Source organism: Neophocaena asiaeorientalis, unplaced genomic scaffold, assembly GCF_003031525.2.
Source record: "Neophocaena asiaeorientalis asiaeorientalis breed wild unplaced genomic scaffold, Neophocaena_asiaeorientalis_V1.1 scaffold245, whole genome shotgun sequence".
NCBI classification, from domain to species: Eukaryota; Metazoa; Chordata; class Mammalia; order Artiodactyla; family Phocoenidae; genus Neophocaena; species Neophocaena asiaeorientalis.
The window spans coordinates 2331872-2358309 of NW_020173953.1; the positions used below are offsets into that span (position 1 = coordinate 2331872).

At 35.7% G+C, this 26438-nt stretch overlaps 1 protein-coding gene across 8 annotated transcripts in view; it reads right to left on the bottom strand.

Annotated features, from left to right (window-relative positions):
• Positions 1-26438, bottom strand: part of GRIK1 (glutamate ionotropic receptor kainate type subunit 1) — a 415584-nt gene that overhangs the window by 19633 nt on the left and 369513 nt on the right. For all 8 annotated transcript variants that reach the window (XM_024752904.1, XM_024752902.1, XM_024752906.1 and 5 more), the window contains 4 exons: positions 25968-26191; positions 20085-20203; positions 15787-16004; positions 3101-3326 (listed from right to left, as the gene is read on the bottom strand). In XM_024752904.1, the coding sequence (XP_024608672.1) occupies positions 3101-3326; positions 15787-16004; positions 20085-20203; positions 25968-26191 (787 nt within the window). The remainder of the gene's footprint in view (positions 1-3100; positions 3327-15786; positions 16005-20084; positions 20204-25967; positions 26192-26438) is intronic.

Here is a 26438-nt window from a genome sequence, read left to right on the forward strand (position 1 = left end):
GCTTTCCTTTTGCCTTCAGGCTGTACAATACCTAAAATATTTCAGGCAGATGGGGATTGGTTCTCTGTTTAAGATGGGTCTCTAAGGAAGGTAATTTCCAGCCTCCTGGTAACCTGTTTAAGCCTTAACTGCTCTCGTTCTCTTCAAGTTTTATTTTAAGTCCCTCAGGAGGCACATTTCCAGAGCTTCTGTCCTGAGAGTCTCTAAGAAACAAAGTCTTCGATTTTGTGTTGTGACTGAGCAACTTTGCCAATCTGACTGTGAGAAGGAATTTTAAGCCTTAAGGGAGTCAGGGCAAGACCAGAAGTATGTGGAGAATTGTTTATATCTGAATATATTTTAGCTTCAATTTTTTTTTTTTTTGTTGCTTAAATGGACTGAATGACATTGGAAGTGATTTATTACAAGTCACTTGAAAAAAATACATATGTATATGCACGGATCTTCCTGAATAGCAGCTGATCTTTCTTAAAGAGTCAATTCATCATAGAAGAAACATCTCACAAATTTATCCAACAGCTGTATTCCCAATGGATGTATTCTCTCTGAGGTCTGCCATCTGTTCCAATTATTCCTTCATTGTTTTAGTTTTAAAAGGATGACAGGTTTATAACCACTATGAAAAATTCCTGGAGTGTATTTCTTTTCATCTAGGGAGGGGGAAAAACTCTTCAACTTTGGAATTTGTATGTCAGAGAATGCATGAGGTTGGCAAAATGTAGACTGAACTGGAATATTCAAATCTCTTTATATCATATTATATAAAATATAGTGATACTCATCACAGGGTCAGCCTCACTCACATGGAGGCTGAGTCATTTTTAAAGCGCTGCATTAATTTAGGAGTGTTTCTGAAAGGACCCCTTGATGCTTCCCCATTCCTCACCAATATTCCAATATTTTGACCTTAGAGTTATATTTCATTCAGTAGAAGAAATGCCTATTAAAAGTCTCATATTATAGTGTAAATATTCTCAGAAGAAGTGGTACACATTGTTATTTTCTATCATTACTACCAGACTGGAAATTTGGTGGGCAAAGAGGGGAATTAAAAGGTGGTGAAGATGGAGCTGATGATGGAATGGTAAAAGTACAGTTTTCAACTTTATAATTTAATCTAAAGATGGTTCCATTAAGAAACTATAGTTGCTTTTTCTAAGAAGACACAGAATGTATTACAATCAATCATAAGGTCATGATTTTGAAAAGATTCAGGAAAAGGCACCCAGTCCTGGTGTTCTTGTCTGACTCATGGTTCATTTAACTAAAATCAGAAGTGATGGGATATAAAAAATAACATGTCTAGCTTCTTTCTCCAGTCTTAAAAAAAAAACAAAAACACAAAGAGGGGTTGTTGCTTGTGAGCTATTGTGAAGTGGTGGAAGGAGGGTTATAAAAAAAAATAAAAAAAATAAAATGAGGTGATAAAGCCTGGTTAGGGAGATAGGACATTTTTTCTCAAATCAAAAAGAAGCATAGTAACCTTTTAGTTAGTGTCTAACAATTCCACTGAGTTCTCTGCAAAGCACACCGACTTAGTTTTAGGAGAGCTTACCACTTGAGAAAAAAATGTACACTTCATTTGCAATACTGGCATTTTCATCAGGAAAAATTATTGGAAATAAAGGGGCAAGAAGGTAGTTACAGGTTGCCTAGCCCAATCATTCTGAAGATTTATTTAGAGGACATACATAACAACTTATTTAGAGGAAAAGGAGATCTTACCCAATTGATATAAGTTAATTTCTTTATAGCATATATTTCTAGCATCAGATAGATTGCATGGAGTCAAATTGGTTATGTATTCATGTTCAAAGGTGGAGAGAGTTGACCTTCTTTACCTGGTTAATCAAATTAGTATTGATCAAAAGTTGAATATGGGCTACATAATCTTTTTTAAAAAGTAAATTTATTGCCAAATTAAACCATCAGGAGTATTCACGTAAAATCTGATTTTTTTCATGAAAAATAGAAGATCTGATAATGTTGGGCTCTAACTCCCACAGCTACTGACCTGAAAGGCAGTTGCCCCCTTTAGATGAGTATGTTGTCTCTAATTCTCCATACTTGCTACCATTCCCTACTGCTTCTTCAACCCAACAAGCTTTATTCAATTGTACCTGCTTGGCTTCTGTAAGCATTTGAGTTTGTGATCCCTGTCTAGTGTTGAGGGAACTGGATAATCCCTTTCAACAGGTGAAAATAATAATATACCTTGGGTCCTTAATTATCTGATTTAACTGTAACTATGATTTCTTACTGGACTAACCCAGTGGTCTAAGATGGCCTCCAATTCCTCCCCTTGGGAATGCTTATCAGAAAATTACTGATGATTCACTTGAGAAGAGCAGATTGCTACCATATCAGAACCTTATACAATACAGTTTCTGTAGTGAGGGAAATAGAGAGTTTTCTATAGGGAGGTCATTGTCCCTTGAATACAGAATATAGTTCTATATCCCAGACATGCAAGAAGACCTAGCTGTGTGGGTCTGTATGCCTACAAGGTAATAATATCCTTAGATTGAACAGTGGTACAAAATCAAGGACTAAGAATATTTGGAGATTTTATTAATTGAATCTGACATATTGCCTGAGCAAATTATAATTTAATCTTAATCCTTTTTCTTCTGACAGATATAGTTTTACTTTTCTATCTATTTACATAGAACACTAGCTCTTTAACTTTGTCATCTATATGTATAGTTAATTTTGTTGTATTCTAATATAATTTAAGATAGAAAAAAACTATACAGGCGTATATAGGAACTGAAGAAAATAATGAGAAGAGTGTTAATTAGGAAGATATTCTTTTAACAATATTTGGGGTAAAATAATAAAATCTATGTACTCAAATGTATATGCAATGGTAGAACTTGAAAGAAACAATGAGTTAAAAGTTTATTAGGTTAAATATATTGGAATCTTCAATTCAGAGCATGCCTATGATCTGTACTGTCATTTCCCTTATTTATTAGTCCACTGAAGGCATTGTAGACTTTCTCAGAATGTAGAGTAGATATCTCTGAGCCCATTCCTTTCTATACTTTGTAAATGACATTGCCCATCTCAATCTTTGCTACTGCCTTGCCTCTCTTACCTATAGGTGTTCCCACTCCATAACCTTTGGAGTCAATGAGGCCCCCGATCTGAGTGAGGTTGCAGTTTCTCTGCGTCACATACTCAATGTTGGTGGACTCCATCAGCAAGGCATAGTCAGTGGTGAGCACTCGTTGGATGCCCTCATCACTGTTTTTGACCAGGGCAGTCTGCTGCCTGCTACTCATAAAAGCCCACATCTTCTCGTAGGTGGATATCTTCGATTTCTGCAGGGAAAGAAAGCACACCCACCAGCAGAGAGTGCTGAGAAAATATGTCCTAAAGCTATTCAAAACTCCTGGGGTTCAAATAGCATAGGGAGGATTCTTTCTCTTTAGGTAGGAAACCGGTATTGATGATCCTGGGACTTCAGTTTGGTAGTTGAAAGGAGCCCAATTCACTATAGGAAAACCTTTGGAGGCACTGAGGCAGCTGTAGAGGAAAAAGAGATCTTACCCAACTGATGTAAGACATTGCCTCAAGATCCTTTGGCTGATTTCAGTAGGGAAGAAAGAAGATTAGTATCAATGACAACATTTGCCTAAGGAACTCTGGCCACTTAAGAACAAGTCCTTAAGGCCCACTAGGCCAAGGGGTGACTAGATCACCCCAAGATTCTACTCATTTTTTCCATTGCCTTCAACGACTTAACTTCAGTAGGCATTGTTTTGCTTTTTTCTTGTATGTAAGTTTTAATACCTGATCCAACATTCCTTTGCAGGGGACAGCCTTGGGATAAATCACATACCTTCTCTGCTTTATTTATGAAAGAACTGCCAATTACTCTTATCTTTTCTAGAAAACTTAGAGTGAAAATGCTCTTTTCATATTAAAATTCAGATCAGAAAACTCTTCCTACTGTATTTCTATAAGCCTTTTTTAATATACATTCAATTTTAAATTGCAATTATATTTTAGATAATGAGGACTGAATTTCATTTGAAAGTGTTCATGATTTTGTCTTTTCTTTTATTCTTCAGCTTCTTGATTCAGTAATAAGCCATATATATGGTATATATTACATATGCATCTATACCTTCCACTATCTCATTATCTTACTTTTTTGTTAAAATATACTGCCTAAGTTTTCATATTGCTTAGGTATAAATTTTCTATTCTTTTGAATAGTGATCTGTAAATAGTTTACATTTAATTCTGTAATTACCATATTGTTCCAATTTTTTTCTGTATTTGTCTTCATTTGCATCAACACTCCCCTCCATTTATTTGGAAGATGGAAGAGATTATGAAAATTACTGATAATTCCAAGCTACTCCAGCTCTTGCGTTGTATGTGGTACACACGCACACACACACACAGACACATGAGCTTCCTTGGAAGGCACAGAGCTTATCATCTCAGGAGTCCAAGGAAGTTTAAAACATGATTTGGGGCCACAGCAATAAATGGAATACCTGTGGAATAAACTACAGTGTGGTTATTCATGGTCAAGTGTTCCTGAAGGCTCATTCAGTTCCGAACTCTGTTTAAGACCTGGGTTAACGCTGTAGGCTTTATGAGTTAAGGGAGGACAGATAGCTTTATTTTGGATTGTTAGGTATTTGAAGAACCCCTTGAGAAGGTCTTGTGAGACAAATAGCAATTCAATATACAGTACCTTATAGATACTGGTATTTTATGGAAACCATTTTGTCATGATTAGGCCCCTGTGAATTACTCCTCACCCCCACAGATATCTGAAAGTTGAGGTTCATGTCTCCATTAAAAAGGTATGTTTTTGAGGTAGGGTTCAATGCCTCATTTGTTGGGTAATTTTAGCCTGGAAGAGTCTGCTAATGCTAAATTTATAATAAAGAGCTACTTGTACAAGTGCACGGAGGTCAGTCTGTCTTTTGGCAGTAAATGCACTGCTGGGAAAATTATTCTTCTACCAGAAAACTACCTTAAGGGAAAATAATTTTCTTAGAATTATGAAATTTTATGGTTGGTGGAAACTTTAGAAATTGGCTCATTCACGCTGTTTACACAGAGGGGGAAATTTTGGTACAGAAGATTTGGAGAGTTCATGAAAATCACAAAACTGGTTAGTATCAGAGCTAATACTGGACCTCTGGACCCCTGACATCTAATTCAATGCTCTTTCCACTGTACTATGCTGATTTTGGGTAGGTGAATGTGAATGTCAATCTTGCCAAAATTCTTCTGAGAATGATCTTCGTCTTATTTGATCTACCTGTGACAATATAGCTTATATTCATGAACTCATGCCCTGAGGTTGTTTGCTACTTGGTATCAATTTAATCCAGCTAGGAGTTAGCTTTCATATAAAAAAATCCATAAAACATCTATTTTTTTCCACAGTATTTAAATTTTATTAAAAATGAATTTTGTAAATAGTTAGAAAACTGTATTTTTTGGTCTTTGGGTGTTGAGGACAAAACAAAGTAAATGATCACGTTCATTTATGGGAAACAAAGTGGGAGGAGTGCTTTTAGGAATCCAGGAATTGAAGGTTGTGGAAAAGGATGATAAGATTCAACTCAAAACCTTCACATCTGCTATTGAGCCTAATCAGGTGTGGTTCTCAAGTTACCTGCAGTGAAGGACTGTGCATTTTTCATTCCATGGCAGACCTATCTACATGCATGGCAGACCTATCTGTGGTGCTACCAAGTGGGATTAGTATGCACTCATACCAGACGCGGCTCACCATGTTGGCACTTAATAGCCCTCAAAGTGGTCTACATTATTGGAACTGTATCCATTAATCATGTTCTTTTTCTTTTAAATTTTTTTTATTATTTTATTTTTGGCTGTGTTGGGCCTTTGTTTCTGAGCATGGGCTTTCTCTAGTTGTGGCGAGTGGGGGTTACTCTTCATTGCAGTGCACGGGCTTCTCATTGCAGTGGCTTCTCTTGTTGTGGAGCACAGGCTCTAGGCACATGGGCTTCAGTAGTTGCAGCACTTGGGCTCTGTAGTTGTGGCATGTGGGCCCTAGAGCATAAGGGCTTCAGTAGTTGTGGCTCACAGGGTCTAGAGCACAGGCTCAGTAGTTGTGGCACACGGGCTTATTTGCTCTGTAGCATGTGGGGTCTTCCAGGGTCAGGGATTAAACCCATGTCCCCTGCATTGGCAGGCAGATTCTTAACCATTGCACCACCAGGAAAGTCCCTCATTAATCATGTTCTTGGTGCCACCACAATATCCAAGAGCCACAGAACTTCTAAAGTCTTACTCTCAATTTCTTTTATCTCATCACAGCTTAGTAACACAATGTTCCCTGAGTCAACACGTTTGTGTTGACCACCACACATTAACTAGCACTGCTCTGTGGAGCTGAAGGTCATGGATTTAATTCAACCACACTTACTTCTTCCTTTTTGGAGTAGAAGGTTGTTCTAGGCTTGAACTGCCTGAGGTACTGGAAGAGAAATCTAGCAGGCATGGAATTTGAACCATTGAACAGCAGAACTTTTTCTAAGACAATGATCACTTGGGGGACTTGCTCAAGTTGAAGGCATAGGGAGCATTCTAAATTTCTTTGACCCCCTCCTACTATTTTTGCTCCAGTCTAATAATGGTAAACATAATGGGACAGGGAATAGCACCCTTCTGCTTTTATTTAAAGTTCTCTTTCATCATTTAGAAAGTTTGCTGTTGTGGGGATCCATTGTATTCTACATTTGAAATTATAGACTGTTTGACAAGCTGGGGAGCTTAGATAAATAGGAAGACCCAGAATGTGGCTAAGGAATAACCTTTTTAACAGTTAAAAATATCTATAGATGGCTCAAGCACCTTAGGATATAGTGAGTTTTCTACTACTGGAAACATACAAGAAGAATTTCATGGATGGATGAGTTTCACTTAAGGACCCTTCAACACACAGGTTCTACTCACTAGACCAACCTTTTCATATTACTTATGCAGGTCCTGACATCAAGGACAGTTAAGTGCCACCCAGGGGTCATATTGGTTAGTGAAAGAACCAATACAGAGTCACAACCTCTTTCCTCCTTATTCTTGAGTTCCATCCACTGTCAACCATGTTCTGTAATGTTTATTTTTTGTTTGGTCAAAAAGTACTATTCTAAGAGTAGTTAAATTAGATTTATTTCTTTTTAATAGACTATTTTTAAGACAGATTTTAATAATTCTTAAAAATAGAAGCATACTTCATGGGACATTATCATAAATATTAAAAGACTTAGCAAACCATTTGAATGACAGTGTGGATGTTTCTGCACTTGTAAATCTTCTATAGTCTCAGCCTGCTAAATTGTTCTAAATGATATATATTTAAAAAGATGAAACAGTGATTGCAACTTATTTCACTGAATATGTCAAACGTGAATTAGAATATTTGTAAAGTACTCTGAGCTTCTTATCAAAAGTCACAAAAACTGAAAAGTCCTCATTTATTAAATCTGAAATCATCCAGGTTTTTTTTTTTTTTAATCCTAGAAGGGAGTCAAGGTTAAGTGCATTTACTTTGTCTGGTTAAACCTGATTATGTGGCTATTCTGATGCTGATGAAATGTTGGCAAAGAATAAACATTCTTTTCATCTAAAATCTGTTATAAGGGAGTATTACTGTATCACCATCTGATGACTGTTGTTTATTTCTCTTTTTTCTCCCATAATGCATGCAAGTTAAACACTCAATGGGAAATAATTTACAATGGGTCTCTGTGCAGTTAAAAATTATTTATTGAAAATAGTAATAATAACCAGCATGTGCAGTGTTTACTGTGTGCCCAAAACTATTCTAAGCACTTTGCATGTATTAATCTATTTAATCTTCACAGTGTTCATATGAGAAAGATACCATTATTATTTCTCCTTTACAGATGAAGAAACAGAATGCCACATAAAGAAATGATGAAGCCAGGATTTGATCCCAGCAATCTGGCTCCAGGGTTTATGTTCTTAACTATAGGGAATCAACTGTTTGTTTTAATATACAGAACATCAAACTTATGACTCGGCTAATGTTTTAACATCACTGACACATTTTCTTAAGAAATAGTTTCAGTAAATAGCTGTGGCAACTTTTCTATTATAACTAGAGCTGCTGAAAATCTTGTAGTCATGACACAATGCATGGAAACAATTTATATGAATTTAGACAGCTTATATTTGTTTAGACAAAAAAATTAGACAGTGTTTTAGGAAGTGCAACAGTTGGAACCTGGAAGGAAATGTAGATATTGTTTATATTTTTCCTTATTTTGTATTTCATATAGTTCCATTGTTTTCAGTTTCAGGGTTTCTGCTATAACAGGAAAAGTATGTGTAAATTCTGGAGTGTAATACAATCTTAAGACTGATAGAACCTGCATTTTATAGACATATCCCTCTAATATTTCATTTTTACTGAAATAAACATTATTTAACACATTATTTCTTCAACCAGGTTATAGGGCTTCTACAGTAAAGATGTATAATCCTATTATTCAGTAGAATGAACAACTGTGCAATTCTACTTCAGACCAACATACTTAAAGATTTTATATATATACCTGTTTATATGTTTATTTTTACATATATCCATACCCCACACATATACACTGAAGGTAGATTATTGATATTTGATTTTTGTTATCTTGTCAAAAATGATCATATAAATATGGTAAATATATGCTTATTGAACAAATAAAACATCAAATATAATTACATTTAAAAATCTGATCTCCAATTTACTTTTACTTTACATAAATGCCGATTTCAAAAAAAAAAAAACAACACCTTAAAAATCAGTCAAAGACATGGAAATCAGCCATGTAGAAATCCAAACTTATAAAGCAGATATATCAGAGGTGAATAGTTGCCTTAAAAGCAACCATTTCCTCTAACACAAGATCAGATCTATCATTTCATGAAATAATAAATTCTCATGGACATTTAGGTTGTTTCCATGTCCTGGCTATTGTAAATAGTGTCCATTGTAAAGCAATTATACTCCAATAAAGATGCTAAAAAAATTCTCATGGATTTAAAAAAATATGATTTAATTTTAAAAAATCACTTTGAAGGAAGACTCTCAGATGAAAGCATTTATACTATAGTGAGGGGCCTGTGTCTTTCAAATGTATATAATATGATCATTGCAGTTGATTTTGCTCTTATCTTGAATTGATAGAAAGTTATGACATTTGCAGAATTTCCTAGGCTATAAATTCATGTGTTCCCTTTTAAAAAAATTCCCTCAGTGGGATTTAAACACCTTTGCTAAAACATTTTTCATGTTTTTATCCTGTCTAAAGATTGATCCATTACAGGCAATATAACAGGCTTTGAAAAAGGTTAACTTTAATTGACCTCATGGATTTTTCCCTAAACAAATACATTTTTAAACTATAGGGACTTAACATTTTGGACACTGAAGGTAAAATTAGCTAGATCTTTCAAACATCAGCTAATAGCTCTTATGTGAAGCATGCCTTCCTATACAGAGAAGTTTGTGAAATGTCTTTCATTTTGTGCTTCACTATGTGACTATTTTTGTCTGAAACTTGTCTCCCCATAATGGCTCATTGCTTCACATCCACTGGTGCAGTGCTCAGTAACTTTCTTGAAACGTCTTCTGGGTTAATGATAGCACCTAACCACTCTCTGGAAGGAGGTTATAAAGGTTAGAGAGTCCATTCCCACAGCTGGTCCAAAGTCCCCAGACCATGAAAGCCAGTAATGACAAGTCTGTTACGATTTTTTTAAACCTATTTTATTCAAGTCATTTTAGACTGAATCATGATCTAATCTGTGTAATCCTCTGACTTGGGTCTGAGAGGATAGTGATTTTTTACAGGGCAAGCTGCTACTGAGAAGCATTTCTTACATGAGTATTTTCTACCATTCTGGCTCACAGGGACTTCTGATGTTCATACCACTTCCTGTCTGCACAAGGCATGCTACTTAACCACATGTTGCATTGTATTTAACACGTCTGTGTGCATCTTGTTTCTTTATTGCTATTCAGGTCTTCAAGCCTTGAAAAAGTTTATATCTTCCCCTTCCTATCTCTTACAGTGACAACCTCAAAAACTGGTCAAATCGGAGATCCTGGAAAAAATATAAATTAAACTGAACTGAGTTGAACTGCCTTATTCTGCTTCTCAGCTGAATTCTGAGGGTAGCCTCACCATCTGTTGCTTATCTACCATCTGGAAGTGGTTCTTCTGCTAATTCCTATATGTGCTCAGCAAAGCTTCCAAGGACTGAGGTCTTTGTCTGACTTGGCCTCTGAAAGTCTTAGAGATTTTGGGCACTGGCACTCTCTCTGGACTTTTCTGTCCAGTAGCAGAAGGCATACCTCCCAGGATCAGTAAGGAAGCTGAACAAAGACCAAACTAGAGTTTTTTGGTTTTTTTTTTGTAAATTCAGAAAGTTGAAAAAAGTAGGACTAATAGCTAAAAGTAAGGGTTGGATGTTAATGGTGATGATGTTTTTGGTGAGAATTATAATAATATTTAACATTTTTCCCTTTTTTATTTAACATTTTTATTGTTCCAATTTGCCATATAGTATTATAAACACACTACCTCTATTAAGTTATTTATTTCTTAAAATAATATTTTGAGCTAGATATTATCCTCAATTTACAGACAGGAGAATTGAGGTACAAAGGGTTTAAATAACTTACCAAGGTCTACATAGCTAATAAGCAGTAATGTCAGAATTTGAACCCAGGTTCTAGAACAAAACTTTACTGTAAGTTTTAATTTATATCACAGCATTTTATTATAGTCATAACTCCTGAGAGGACTGGCTGGTATCCCTAATCTCTGAACAATGAACCAAAACCATTATTTCACTTGGATGATGGTTTGCAAGAGACATTGAGAAATCTCTTTTTTCAGGCCTCAAATGGTTCTTAAGCTTTTACATGATAATCCTTTCTTCATCTGGGAAAAAAAAATGAGTTGATAAACTATCACTGTGAGATCAAAGTTTGGGCTATTCCATTTATCCATAAGTGTAATTAATAGAATTACACAGAGAAAAAATTTTTGCACATGTCCTACTTTTTATGAGACATGGAGAAAATCAGTGCCTTAGTGCTCCATATTAAAAGCAAAAGTTGTAGTTGGATGCCGTTGCTGTCAATGTTCTTGGGTATAAAAGAGGAAACGGCCTTAGGAAATCTGTCCCCAAGTTGTGTCCACAGAATTTGACTGTGAACTGACTATTCTTTGTATTTCTTAAGATGCTGAGGGTGGTCTCAGACAGTGCGGAGGGCAGGAAAAGCCTTTATCATTTAAGATTTTGAAACAATTGAAAGGACCAAACAATTCAGCAGCAGAGAGATGAAAAACCAATATAATTAATATCATATTATTAATTAGTATTATCCTGAGTAGAAAATCAAAGGGAGTTTGTTAAAAATTCTCTTAAATGACGTCTCTTGAAGTTCTGAATTATTGGTATACTGATTTATAAAAATATTCTATTTAAAATTGTTAGCCAAGGACAAATAAATGGTCCCCTGATATTTGGAGGATCTGCTAAAATATCTTCAACAGTCCTTGGACAGTTGATGAAACACTCTGCCTCTCTTTAACTTTGACCCGGTAATTGGTCTACTGGTGAATGACACCCTTTCACCAAATAGACGTTATATCATCCATAGGGTGCAGATGACCTTGAGGAAGTGTAATGTTTAATAAGCATCATTGACTAAGTGCCCTTGGCCACAAAACTTAAAGTTGTTCTTTTCTTCATGGGCATCAGCCAGGATCTTGAGGTGTCCATCTGTAAATCTTTGTGAATGTATGTGTAATTGCATTTACGATTTAATCTCAGTTCTTTGCGTAAATACAGTCCCTGGTGATCACTGTGGTTGTTCTACATACAAATGATTCAATGAAGGAAAAGTGCTTCAGCTTCCCTTGTCTCAGACATGTAGTACCTTGACCCAGCAGTTGCTTAATAAATGTCAGTTTATTCCCTCAGCCTTGTCTGAATTCAGATGATGGATAGTGAAACCTCACCTGACCTATTTAAAAAAAAACAACAACTTTTTTTCATGTTGAAAATCAAATATCCAAATCTGAAATCTAAGGTCTTGTTCTCTGCAAGAATGACAAAGTCTAGAAAAAAAAAGTCAATGGCTTTGGATGGAAATTTTAGTGAGCAACTTCTGGTCACACTTTTCAAGCAGAGATTTCACTAAAAACATCCCTCAACTGTGACCAAGAGACCACATATGAGGGGTTAGTGTATTTTGTTTGTTTATGGATTTTGGTAACTTCCATACTCCTTTCCTCCTTGCAAATGCCTATTCTTCAGCTGTAAAACAACTTAGAGTCATCTTGAAAGCAAAGAGACAGGTTCACCATTTGGATGTGCCAAAGGGATATTTTTGGAGTACTGGGGGGACAAAAGCACTTTAGTTACACTGTGTGATGGAAAAGTGCTTCTTATTAGAAGTTTCCTTGTGATTGAATGCAGCTGGGACCCATGTGAGCAAGGCTTATGTCCCAATAGTAGATCAGAATGTGCTAGGTTAGACCAGGCAAAGGCAGCTTTCCTTATTGATTCAACAGCTTAAGAGAGGATACTGTCTTTGATTAAGAGAGAAAGGGAGGGAGGGAAGCCTCAATGGCAGTGATACATTAATGTAGAGCCAGGTCAAAACTGAGTCCTTGTGACCTTAACTGCTGTCACTCAGTGACAGGGTAGAACTACCCTGAGAGCTAAAATGCTGGAACATTTCTTTCCCTTGCAGAATAATGCAGCTTAAAAATGCTGAGTGTGTATCCCTCTGAAGCTTTCTGACAGCTTGCCTCCCTCAAGGGGAAAATTAAATCGGATTTAGTCCTTGTTCTCTTTTTGCAAATAAATTCCTTCTTGTTGCTAGGCTACAAGATAACTTTTAAATCGAGGAACATAGGACAGTGTCTCTTCCTCTGTGGATCTCTATGTATCCTTCCTGCTATGGTCTGAATGTGTCCCCCCAGATTCATATGTTGAAATCCTGACCCTCAAAAATGATGGCATGAAGAGATGAGGCATTGGGGAGGTGTTTAAGTCATGAGAATGGAGCCCTTATGAATGGGATTAGTGCCCTTATAAAAGAAGGTCCTGTGAGACCCATGCCCCTTCCACCATGTGAGGACACAGCATAAAATCTGTGACCTAGAAGAGAGCCCTCATTCAACCATGATCTTGACTTCCAGCCTCCAGAACAGTGAGAAATAAATTTCTGTTATTTATTAAGTACCCAGTCTGTGGTGTTTCATTATAGCAGCCTGAACAAAGATACCTCCTCACCTCCCTTCTTTCCTCCTTCTCTCCTCTGATAGAATCCATCGCTCTTAGATTTCAGTAGTGTATTTGTTCATTTATTAAAAACATGTTTTCTGAGTGCCTACTATCTTTACTATGTACCTTCTTTCCTTCTTTCCTCCTTCTCTCTTTTTCTCCTCTGATAGAGTCCATCGCTCTTAGATTTCAGTAGTGTATTTGTTCATTTATTAAAAACATGTTTTCTGAGTGCCTACTATCTCTACTATGTACCTACTATGTGCCAGGTACTGTTTTAGGTTCTGAGGATATAATGACAAACAAAAGAGACCAATTGTCTACCCTCAAGGAGGGTAGAACTTCTAGAACTCCCTGAAGTTTGTCTGAACACTGACTCTTTCATCAGTAGCTTTATAAATTTGTGGCAAGTTATTTAACTGAGCTATACCTCATTTTCCTCATCAAACAATGGGGATAATCTTAGTTCTTAACTCAGTTGGCCTTTATAAGGGTAAAATGAAATACTGTATGGAAAGCATTTAGGAACAGAGTGTGCAGTTATGAGCTAGTACAGTTGCGAGATTAACATAGAATTATTTCAGGGAAATACAATATCCAAGCACACCCAAGTCACTCTAGGGTCCTGCCAGGAAATGTGGGAACCAGCACCCTTTATATTCAAAGGTATGTGAACAGAGACAAATCAAAATGAGATGAAAGGATACTTTGTGAATACACTGATTGTTTTCACAGTGGCGAAGTCAGATCTATGGCTTTTTCAAAGGGTAGCCTCTCCCTCTTTTATATTTATAATGTGCATCTTAGTAGTAGTAGAATCTTCTCTACCTCTACTCGCCCATTTCCCAATACTTTAAAACTTTTTGATACTGGTGAAAGAGGTAAATCATTTCAGATATGTTTTTCAGACATACTCAGTTCTCCTTTGGCAGTGTCTCTCTGTCCTATATGCCTTGCAGGTAATTTTCCTAGTTTTTGACAAGTGTTGTGATGAATTACTAGCTGTGGGTAACGTGTTTCTTTACAGTACTGATTTTAGGAAAATTCAAGCTTTCAGAAAGTTGGAAAGCCATACATTTAATGTAATTTGTCTTGAAAACAACACTTGTCCAAAGAAGAAAGAATCACCACACTTTATACCTTCATTAAATCAATGTCATATTTCTTAAAATTAAAAAAAAGTTTAAAAATCATCTTTTTTTTAACATAGAGGAAAAGAAAAATCCTAACTTTTTACATTACTCTTTTTTATATACTTCTGGGTATAGTTTACTCTTAAAACAAGTAAGTTTTTATTTGTTTATTTATTATTATTTTAATGTTAAACTGCATTTACTGCATAAGTAATACATATTTTTGTGAAATAATACTGCTATACAAAGAAGTGTTCCCTTTTTTTTTTACCCTTAGTTTTTTGTCTCTAAATAAATACTCTTCACAAGTCAAAGTAGTCCTCTCAAACCTTGGGTGACAACTTCATTTTCAGTAATCTGGATGTGAAACGTTGACAAAGGTGTTTTTAGAGTTTATTTTGGTTACAGTTGCTGTTTTCCTTTTTTTCACATGCACAAGTACCTCTTACAAGAAGGTTCTAGCCTGGCTGTGTCATAAACCAAGTGTGTGATTTTGAGCAAATAATTTAGCTTCTGTGGGTTTTGTTCACTTCATGAGTAAGGTGAAGGGCTGAACTTTCTGATCTCTAAGGTTTTTTGTCATCTCTAAAGGTCCCAGGATCTATTAAAATCCATTTTCCCCCCATGGGAGATATAGTATCTGAGATTTGATAATAAAAGTACTGCAGCTTATTCTGTAAGCAAGGTAGAAATCAGTTTCATTATTCTGGGTAAGTAATTAAAACGACTTGAACAACAAAATGCACTTGACACTAAAACCATATTGATTCTAACTATAGGAAGGCTATCGGAAGGCTATTGGAAGGCTTCAGGCTGCTCTAGGAGCACTGTCCCCATTGGTGCAAATGCAATATTAGACTGGAGTCCCCTGGGATACTTTTGGTTTTAATTTTCCAAATAAATACCAGTATCAACACATTTACTTGTCATCTGCTCCTGCCTCATCCAGTACAGAACAGGAAGAACAAAACAAAGATATTCAAGCATTCTGATTGTCATAATTTCAGGTTAAGTAATCTTTACTTTTGTGGCTTCTATACATGAGTGATTAATTAATGGGTATAAAGACAAGAAAAGATATTGAAGATACTGACCTGTGGATCTGAGTGTACTCAATTGGGGATAGAGGGAATGATACCTAGATGGGCACTGAAGAAATTGTTTTATGTGACAGCTGAGGGTACCTTGTAATCAGATTTTGCCATTAGACATTTTATTTTATAAAAAAGTTGCCTAACATTTTTTTGGTTTTTTTTGGACGGACTCTCATTCCACAACATCCTCCCCTCAGTATGAGATAACCGCTGAGAATATATTGTCAGTTCCTTACCTTGAAGAAGGTCATTGTTGATCCATCTCTGACTGCCCCATATTCTATCTTGGTTTGTTTTGCCAGGTCATCTGCTGAATCAATGGGGGATTCCATTCGCTCTACTGTCAAGAAGGCAGCCAGATTGGCAGTGTAGGATGAAATGATGATTAGCGTGAAAAACCACCATATCCCTCCAACTATTCTGGTTGATAGAGCTTTGGGCATCAACTCTGATCCTGTGATGGTATCGTCAGAGTAAGAGAGTTAAACAGTTAGGAGAGAAGGGAAGACCCGTGATTTGACACTAGCCTAGAGAGATAATGCATTTTTGTGACACAAAACTATAAATCTATCAAGGTTTTACTCTCTTGCGTGTAGGTGAATAGATGCATTTTTTAAGAAAATGAAGCAAAATCTAAGTGATCTTTTATCATTTATCAATGCTGCTGTTTAAAATGTGATTTATTGACATTTGAAGGCATTACATGATTTTAACCCTAAGATATTCTATGTTTAAAATTTATATAGTTTAGTTGCTTAGATTTGAGTTTGTTTGCTTGTTTCTGCTGAAAAGTCAATCCCAGACTTCTGGACTTTTCTTACTGTCTGATATGCATCTTATTGTTTGAAATAAAATGTTCTAGGTTGTACAACTGTGAAAGCTTTAAAATGCTAACTTACTTTTATTTAATCTTAAAGAATGAGAGAGACTTTCAAAAGATTAACATATCATGTCATTTATCACATGTACTTTAATAAAACACTGGAGTTTCACAAATCAAATGAAATTGGATGCAGCCATATTTGACAGTAGATGAATCATTTTTTATTGCTTTATGTTACTTTTGAAGTCAAAATTACTTTTTAAAGTAGATTCTTATTTAACTGAAAATAATATATTCACTGAAAAGGCACAATTTTGTCCTCAAATAAAGTACTATTTTTAAATTATACTTCAAAGACTGGCTGTTTTGCAGGTGGAAAGGGGCCTTTTCTGCTAAGAACATACATTTTAGATGTTATCAGATGATTCCTGATTATTTGTAAAAAGGTAATATAGAGGCATTTAATGTATTTACCAAAAAAACCTTTCTCTCTTAAAGAAAGGGTACATGTGTGAAGTTTACCTACACAAAGGACAAACATCTGTGAAAACTCTCTAGCTCAAAACTTTTGATCAAACTTATGGAAGGCCATAAATCCCACAGTAGAATCAAAAGGGACAGAAGGGTATATGCAGCACTTACCCCAATTTTATCAATTCATGGATGGATTTTTGGTTAATCTGCTTGCTTGAAATTCACCATTGGTTCTGTACTTAGCATTTCCTCCATGAAGTTGGAGGAATGTTAGAGTTTATGGGACCAGTTAAAAAGTGAAAGGGAAAAACCCTAAGTTAAAAAATCCAAAGTATGAAGTTCAGCAGGTGAATTACCTGGTTTTAAAGGAGTCTTTCACTTTTCTGATTGGGTGTTTTGAAGTTTTGTAGTTAATGACTTAAGATAGAAGGGGACATTGGAGTTTACGAATCTACAAATACATGAGTTTATGCTCAAGTTTAATCTATAAACAGATACAAATATTGCTCATGAAATCAAAGCCAGCTCATGGTAAGCAGATAAAGGTTGGCAGAGTTTCTTGACTTTGAATTAGATGTATTCTTCTAAAGTTATTAGGTATCTTTGTGCTTTATTGTCTTTTAATGAGGTTAATGGCTTCACTGTGGTTTTTATTTCCTTCTTTTGTTTGTTTGTTTGAATTTGGGTGTGTAATAATACTCAGATTTATAACAGTTTTCATTAAATTGCCTCTAAGAATTTAGTAGAATAGTTTGTTGCTCTCTTGTTTTAATCTTTCAGTTTAATGGGATTTATATGCCTGTGGGTGTATGTGTGTGTTTAATGCCCAAGTTTGTTTCATATCTTTGTACTTCATTGATCTAGCAGCCTTGTGGCAGTGTGATATTATTTTAGATTTTTCGTTGGCTATCATTATAATACCATTTATTTCATAAAATAGCCGTGGGAAATAGGTAATATAGTTAGTAGATATATTTTCTTAGCTTATAGGTATAGATTTTCTGCTGTAAATTTATCCTTATTTTATTTGGCTGCATTTGTGAAAAGATCAGATTTTAATTTATTATTTGTATAATTATGTATTATATGGCAGTAAAACTGGACAGACGGATAACCAGCTGTTGACATGTAATGATAAATTCACATCTATCACACTTTAAACTAATACATATTTATACTTTTGGATGAAGTGGTCTTGGAACATAAAAATAATTTGTAGAAACCTACTCAGGTTACATTTCAAACCCTTGGTAGATGGTATGAATTATATTTCTCAACATTTCATCTTTTTAAAAAATTTCACACAATTTTGTGACTTTCATGATTCTCAACATTAATTTACATACTTAGAAATGACTTCGCTCAAGTAGAGATGATTTTTCTAAGTTCAGAACTCTAGAGTATGAAGTTATGAAAGTAATAAAAATAGAATAAAACATCATTAGAAAATATTTGGGATGAGAGACAATACTTGCTGAAGTCTCTTTACTGCCTTTTATGGCAGACATGACAGCCAATCCTGATCCAGACTTTGCTCACGCTCTGTAGAAAAGAGAAAGCCTGATCATCACATTAAAAAAGAAATTAAACAAAATGATTTCCAAGTGAGTACAGTGATAAGCTTCTGCTAACAAGAGCACAACAGTCAATACATAAGTTAGCTACCTGGTCCAATGTCACATGCTAAGGACAAATGCACTAACAGTCACCAGTACTGCAAATTTTTACATTTCAATATATGTTTCACCTGACAAATATTTTAAACTTCTTGAAAAACAAGCAGAGTCTGGTTGGGGTTGACTGTCACGTACCCAAGGTAGTGGTAACTAGCAGACACTGCATCCCACGGTTTGCTGTGGATGATGGGAAACTCCAAACAGGTAGAATATAAAAGAGAAATTTTAGGGGCGGGAACACTCATATGACAGAAGACAGTCACAGTCATATGTACATGCACAGACTTGCCATGTGCTCTATGAAACCCAAGTCTATATTTTTCTATTCTAATGGCACAGGAAGGCAAGCTATAGGGAAGGAGGGGAGTCTCTCACTCTTTGAAAGTAATTGTTCACAAGATAAATGCCTTAAAAAGTAAATGCAGTGGTAAAGCAGTATATGTCATCTAATGAGTTTTCCTGCAGGATTTATAGTTCTGTGCTATGCTCTAAACTCATGCAAGTGATTTCTAGTAAATCAGGTGCTGTGTCTAAACCTATTTGGCAGTGCCTGAATAAACTACACTTAATTGCATGATGAGAGGTTTTACTCACTCTCTTCAATTATTTTGTATTTCCACACTAGAAACCCTTGCTCTCTCTCCCTGGAATTTTTAGAGACAGACTATATACATTTCGAGTAGATGATAACAACTCCCTCATGAAAATCCTTAGGGTTCACACCTAAGTAACAGACATCTTTAATATATATCCTAGTTGAAATTTCCTTTGCCAATTTATTTTGCAACTTGTTGTCAAATGAGCAGATATTCCAAACACAACAGCATCTGTGACTTATGATTTTCTTAAATAAATGCACTTATCTTGAGAATGGTTTTCTATATCATACGTTTGGAATCAAAGCTGAGGAATATCCACAAAAGAGTTGGATTTCTTCCAAAGGTTAAAACAACTCACTCCTCCCTCCCCACCAAAATCAAAATCTTCCAAATCATAGAAAATGTATAAAATATATTACATTCCTATGGTTTGAATTTCATTTCCCCCAACTTCCCCAGTTTACTGTTGCTATGGTTACCAACTGACGGAGATCGTAAAAGGTTACCGGGAAGCTAAGATGAATCCCTGTAGGGTCTGTCAGAGTGGTAATTAGTTGACAGTTTTAGGTACTGTGAGCTATTGGAAGAATGTAATTCAACCTAATTTTCAAAGGATTCAAACTTTAATCCTTTTCAACCTCTAACTTGTGAAGTTAGGAAAAGACTGATATCTCCATCTATGCCAATTTGTAAACAGTTTCTAAGGTAATTTATCTCTTCCTTCTCTCTAGGAAAATTTGTGTTCATTGCTTGATAGTAAGTTTTATTTTAGATATATAGCAAAGGAGTTTCATTTCTGTCATATTTTTTTATTTTTAGAACTGTCTAGGAAGCTGGGTTCTATCTTTTTGATTCCTGAGATAGTTTTTATCCTACCCTCTATCTTCTTGGTGGAATTTACCAGCATGAAAACCTGTCAGCAGACTGTGGGATGTGTGTGACAAAGATGCGCAACCTTGTACCTTGTTGCATGAGAGCTCCAACTCCAAACCAGAAACTATTTAGTAAAGTAAAATTGTTTTCCACCACGTCTGAGTCAGGATTGCATGGGTGGGGGTTATACCACTCGTAGGGTGTAAACCTGTGGTAGTTAACAGAAACAGTCTGTAAACATGAGATAAATATATGTGGCACCAGTGAAAACCCGCTGAACAATGCAGAACACCCAACAGCTAATGATGGACGCATCAAACCAAACAGTAGGCCATATTCATAAACTTACAGCTTTGGTAGGCAAAGTGCGAAGGAGACTTTAGGCATTATATTTATCAGACTTCTGAGTTGTAGGCAAAGCCCATTGGTTGTCTGGAACTGTACTCCTCAGATCTATGTCTACTAAATTGTTCTGAGTTTTCACTCATTTCCATTTTACTGAACAACTAGATGGACTGTTAAAGAGAGGTTCACTCATCCCGAGTATTTACCCCACAAAGTAGCAATGACAGTGACACACACACTGTTGCATACCAGCTACAGTATCAAGATTCTGTGTTGCTAGGTGCTGTGGAAGGCACAAAAACAGAGGGGTGACTGGACTTCAAGAGGTATCTATGGATAGAAGTTTAAAGGAGTCTATGTAGTCTAGTGATTTCATAATGAATCAAAGGAGCTGCAAGTTTGAAACAATTAATAAACAAAAAGAATGTCTGGATTGGGATGTATTAATGTTTTTATGATTGTATATGGAGATAAAAGTCACAATCCTTAAATGAAGAGATAAAGTTCAAACTTAGAAGTATCCTGGCCCAGGCACAGGGGTTCATTATTGTTAAGGACACAGCATGTCTCAATGGAGAGTTTTAGATTCAGACACTCTAGATTCATTTTGAATTGTTTCCAGAACTATGAATTGTGATCACCTGATCACCAACCCTCATTAGTTAGGAAGTCAACCTTGAATAAGTAACTTAAGCTCACTGGCTTCAGTTTCCTTATTTTTAAAGAAGAGGGAATCCAGATATCTCTAGGGTGTGTTAAAATAAAAATTTGAGGAACTGAAGAGTTTTGGTTCTTCCTCTGTTTTCTAAACATCTGTCTGATCTCTACAGCCCAAGGAGCTCCCTGCTCTGTGGTTATATTTTAGGACTATCTTTCCAAGGGGCACTTATTTTTCCAAAAAGACATTAGCAGGTGCTCTGTAAAGTGATCTGGAAATGATTAAATGCAGTAGTCCTTAGCACTGGACGCTTTGCTGTTTGCCATTGGGTCTTTTAATGCAAGCAGGAGTAATGTTAAAACACCATAAAGCCAATGAGAACATATGGAATGCTCTCCAGCCATAAGGTTTCAGCAGTAAACAATAGCAAGTTGCTGACACTTGGGGAGAGTTGGTATTAAAGTGAATACATTATCTAAAGTGAAAAGCAGGGCACACTATGAATCATGCACAAGGAACTGGGCAGACAGTTCCTCTTAATGAAAAACCATTCTCTAAACCCCCAGACACCTTCTGAAAAGTATACAGCATCTCCTCATCAAGTCTTAGGGAGACTGGGATAACAGCCTTGTAGTTTATCCCCCAGTAATGGCATCTGAATCATGACTGCACCTTCTCCACAGCTGCAGGGCACACAGTGCAGGTTCCTGTGAAGCTTATGAATATAGCTTTAATTGACAATGCCATGCCAATACATTTTAATTACTGTTTCAACAATATAATTAAGTTTTGAATTTATACTCTCTTATAACCATAGTAGTTTGCTGAGCTGAAGAACTGAATACCAATATTAATGAACCTACCAATTGAAGCAGTACACAGAGTAAAGATGCCGTTACTTAAACAATATCATTGTCACTTGTAAAATAATTTTAAAATATTAAGTGCAATAAATTAGGCAGATTATGCATTCAAAAGAGGGAGTTTTTCTAAACAGATCATAAAACCTGGCAACCACCAGCCCCCTGATATTCTGGCACTTCTCCCTTGTATATGCTCTGATGAATGAGATCACCACTTTTCTCTTTGGAATGCCGCATCTAACTTGGTCTTTTTTCAGTATTTCATACTTTGCAGTTCTAAGTGAACAATTAATCTAATTTTCTATGGCAAAAAAGAAAACTGTCTAAACAGCAATGTGATTCTGCCTGCTCTGCAGAGATATTTTAGATCCTTTCTCTCTGAGATTCTGAGTGACTTGGGGAGTGTGTGGACTGAGGAATATTAAATAGTGATTTGATGCTGTGTTGTAAGACACTGACTTTTCGTAATGCAAGAGACCTACCTGTTGCCTACCGGATGTAGATATTTCAGCTTGAAATTCCTAATGCCTGCTTAAAGATAGCTAGTGTGACAGTAATGTCAGCACCAGGAAGTCTGGGAGAAAGATTAATACATGACCCACACCAATGATATTCTGAAGCTGCTATCTTCAACTGATACTGATTTTTAGTGAAATGTCAGAGAAAGGGACAAATATGCTTAGAATTTATGTTAAAATTTGCACATAGAAGAGTAGCATTATATTGAAATACAGAGGTTCATTTTGGTTTTATGTTTATATATGCCAGGATTTTACTTGAATGGAAGATATAAAATGCTGGTCATACTGAAGATTTCTAATTAAGAGATTCTTTTTATGGCTGAGAATAGATATTAGGATGTATCAAGAAGAGGGAGATCTATTCATCTTTTAATGGAGGAAGCTCTATTCGATCTTGTAGCATAACTGTTGGGTTTGTATTATAACTGTAGAGTTATAGTCAAAGGTTTTCTTGATTTTTCTTTGCCAGAATCCAACTTAAAAAATGTTCATTTTAAGAAGATGAGCATAAATTATAAGATGTAATCAGACATTATATTTGGATATTTGGTCTATCTAAATTTTGTGTTCATGATGGTTATAATTCCTTGGGATTAAATACTTTACAAAAAGTAATTTAAAAAATGTCAACCACAAAACAAAAACACGGACATGCACATTTGTAACAAGTCATAGTAACTAAAAAATTTATATGGCTTTCCTTAGTTTGTCTAACTTTATAAATTCAATTCACTTCAGCAAATGGCTTTTAAGTCTCTGTCTAGTGAGCTCATTAGCCTAAATGTAGTGATGGGCTTTATTTTTCCCCTTTAAAAAGACAAGAAAGGATATATTTCAAAAAGCAAATTCAAAAGCCTCTCTAGAGCTAAAGATGATTAGGAGGTTAGCTGTTTTTCATTTCTATTTCACTAACTTTGAATGCAAACCACTGCGGTGGTAACAGAAAGTCATTTTACATATTAGCTTATGGATGCAGAGTGACCAAGTTCAAGCTATGATGGTGGGAAGTAAAAGTGAATTGGCACATTTATTAGATCAGGATTTTGTCTTTGGGAATCACCTCCAAAATATATTTAGTGGCTTTATGACGTAGAGGCAGGAATGGATTCAAAGGTGTGGAGAAGCTGAATGTAACTGAGAGTACAATCCCCATGATAGTGCACTTGTACACTGCAGGGAGTTATTTTTTATATTTTTATATTTTCTATGTTTTACCACCATGCTGTTTGCAAGTTTGCATTTGATGCATGACATCTCTACTTCCCCAAGAACCAGAGTGAGAGGAAAGACAGTGAGAAGGGAGTGACAAGGAGAATAAGCTAAATAAAGAAGAGCTGGTTTATAAATGATACTTGGTGAGTAGGAATGTTGAGTGGATAGTATTGACTAGGGGAGAAAGGAGGCTGCTTTCTTAACCGAAACAGAATGAAGTTAGAAAAGGTAAGGCTCTGGTTCATCAGGAGGTTATAGAGGAACAGACAAAATGAGGAGGGGAAAACTACTGAATGCTACATTATTTTGACATATTCTGGTGGTAAAAATAAGGCCATTTAAAGGCACACTTGGTGTCAAATGTAAAAGAGAACTTTCAACCTGTATGCTTGTGAGAATTTCTGGTTGCTGTTGACATGGTTTTTTCTTTCACTGATTTGATCAAGTCAGTGTGATAAATGATGTAATTACTTGCTCATCAACATTGTCTTGCCTATTCTACTCATTAGCATCACTGCTTAGACAAAGCAGTGAGCTGGGGAATATGGAAACTCACTTCTCTGTTGCCCTCTGCTGCTTGGATTGCTCTACTAGCCCTAGAATCACCCAGCAGGTGTGGGCCCCAAATAGAGGAATGGAACAACAAGCCAACACAAGATTTCTAATTTATTGTTAGAGAGTACATCACTTTAGGGTGGTCATTTATTCAATGGCCATTCTAGGGCAGTATCCATTTCACTTATGAGCCAGTAATGAGAAATGCTCTTCCAAAGGTGAGTTATTCATCTTTGAAAATTTGATACTCAAAGCACTATCATCTTTAATTATTTAGAGCATGGTTATTCAAACTTGATGCTATTGACATTTTGGGGTAATTCTTTGTTGGAGGGGGAGGGCTGTCCTGCCCACTGTAGGATGTTTAGCTATATCCCTGGACTCTACCTACTATATACCAGTAGCATCCTCCACCCTCAGTTGTAACAATCAAAAGCTATTTCCAGACATTGCCAAATGTTCCCTGGAGGATAAAATCTCTCTTAGTTGAGAACCACTGATTATGTATCAAAGGAGAGTATGACTCTACATACTGACAATATACTATTTTATGAGGTAAGATACATGGAAAAAAAGCTTTGGTCATTATTTAAAAGTAATTTAATATCTGGACAAAATTTGGAAAACAGTCTAGGATTTGGTAATGGTACACTTTATGAAGTATAGAGAACTTGGAAATATTCATTTCATATTGAACATATGTGACTCACCCACACATGAGAGCACACATTTATTTGCCTTTACTATGTCTGCTTTATGGATCTGTAAGACCTTTCCAAAGTAGGTTATTTTTCCCAGCTTTCTTTATAATTATGCTAGGGAAAGAGTTACCTGGCATTAATCAAAACCATACAGTGAACAATGACAAAGAACTAGCATGAAGAAAGATTTCTCTTAGAAATTCCTGGAGGGAAAACACAAATTGATTAGAGAAAAAGTTCACTGAGTTTTGTTGAAGGATGAAAAAGATTGAAAATGAATAGAGGACATAACAAAGCAATCATTTTTTTTACAGGGTTTGTCTAGGGATATCAACTGTCTAAGCCAACAGAAAGATAAAGCAGCTGTGTTTTCAATTCAGTATCAAAGGTATTTAGAAAATATAATCTACTGAATGGTATAACAATCCTTTGAAAAACTGTGTAGAGCAGAATGGTTAAATGTAGGGTTATTTCAGAAAATAAAATCTAAACTGAAACATCAGGGTAGCATAAAGATTTCATGCCTCCAGACTGGATATATAACTATTATTTCTTTTTATTGTTATTTCCAGAATTCTCTTGTTAACTGTCTATTTTTTAAAAAAATAAATTTTATAAAATTTTCAAAGTATTTGTTTTTATTCCTGAGGATTTCAAAATCTTGTTTAATCCAGTGCTTCTTATTTGCTACAATTCCTAGCTAACTTTTTTCTATTTTGCTTAATATTTGCGAATATTCCAGGGATCAAGAATCTGGACACAACTTTTCTCTTTCCTGTTGAAACATTTTAGATTTATTAGCTGAGCTATTGCTTTTGTGGCAATATAATTCAGGGAAAAATGGGTACATAACCATTTTACATTGTTTTAAGTACTGATAAAATGAAATTAATATAATATATAAAATTGTCTTCCTATTATCTTTTAAAATTACCTTTATGAATAATTAGAAGATATTCATTTATAGAGTGGCTTTTATGAGGGAGAACTTGACAGAATAGAACACCAGGCAAAACTAAAAGAATACTTTGAAGTTCTTGATCTCTACCTCTAGAGCATACAGGTCAACCTGAGACTGACATAGATCTGTTGTAAGTTTAGTAGTTCTCTAACTTACCTTGCGATCACAAAGAGTACACAACTGACTCCTAAACAGGCTAAGAGCACATACATCCAAATGTCAGGAGATAGAGGGTTGAGGAAGGAGAAGACCCCTGGGTTGGTGCCATTGGGCTTGTGGTAGAGAATGCTGATGCCCAGGGTCATGAAGGGTTTGGAGAAGTCTATGACTTTTTCCCGCACGTAAGTGATGGTAAGAGGAGCCACCGCCAGATCAGCCCTCTGCAAAAGCAAGTTTGCACTTGTCACCTTAGTTGTCTACCTTCCTGGTGAATGTCTAGACTTTTCCTGGTTCTCCTGATTCTTATTCTCAACTCCAAATGCTTCTCACACAAAAACCTTCTGTGCTGATTGACTCTAATATACAAACAGTTGATTTACACAGTTATGTTTACAAAATAGTATTCATTAGCAAAGAGAAACCAGACAGTGTGAAACACACACACACACGACATATATATTCATATAT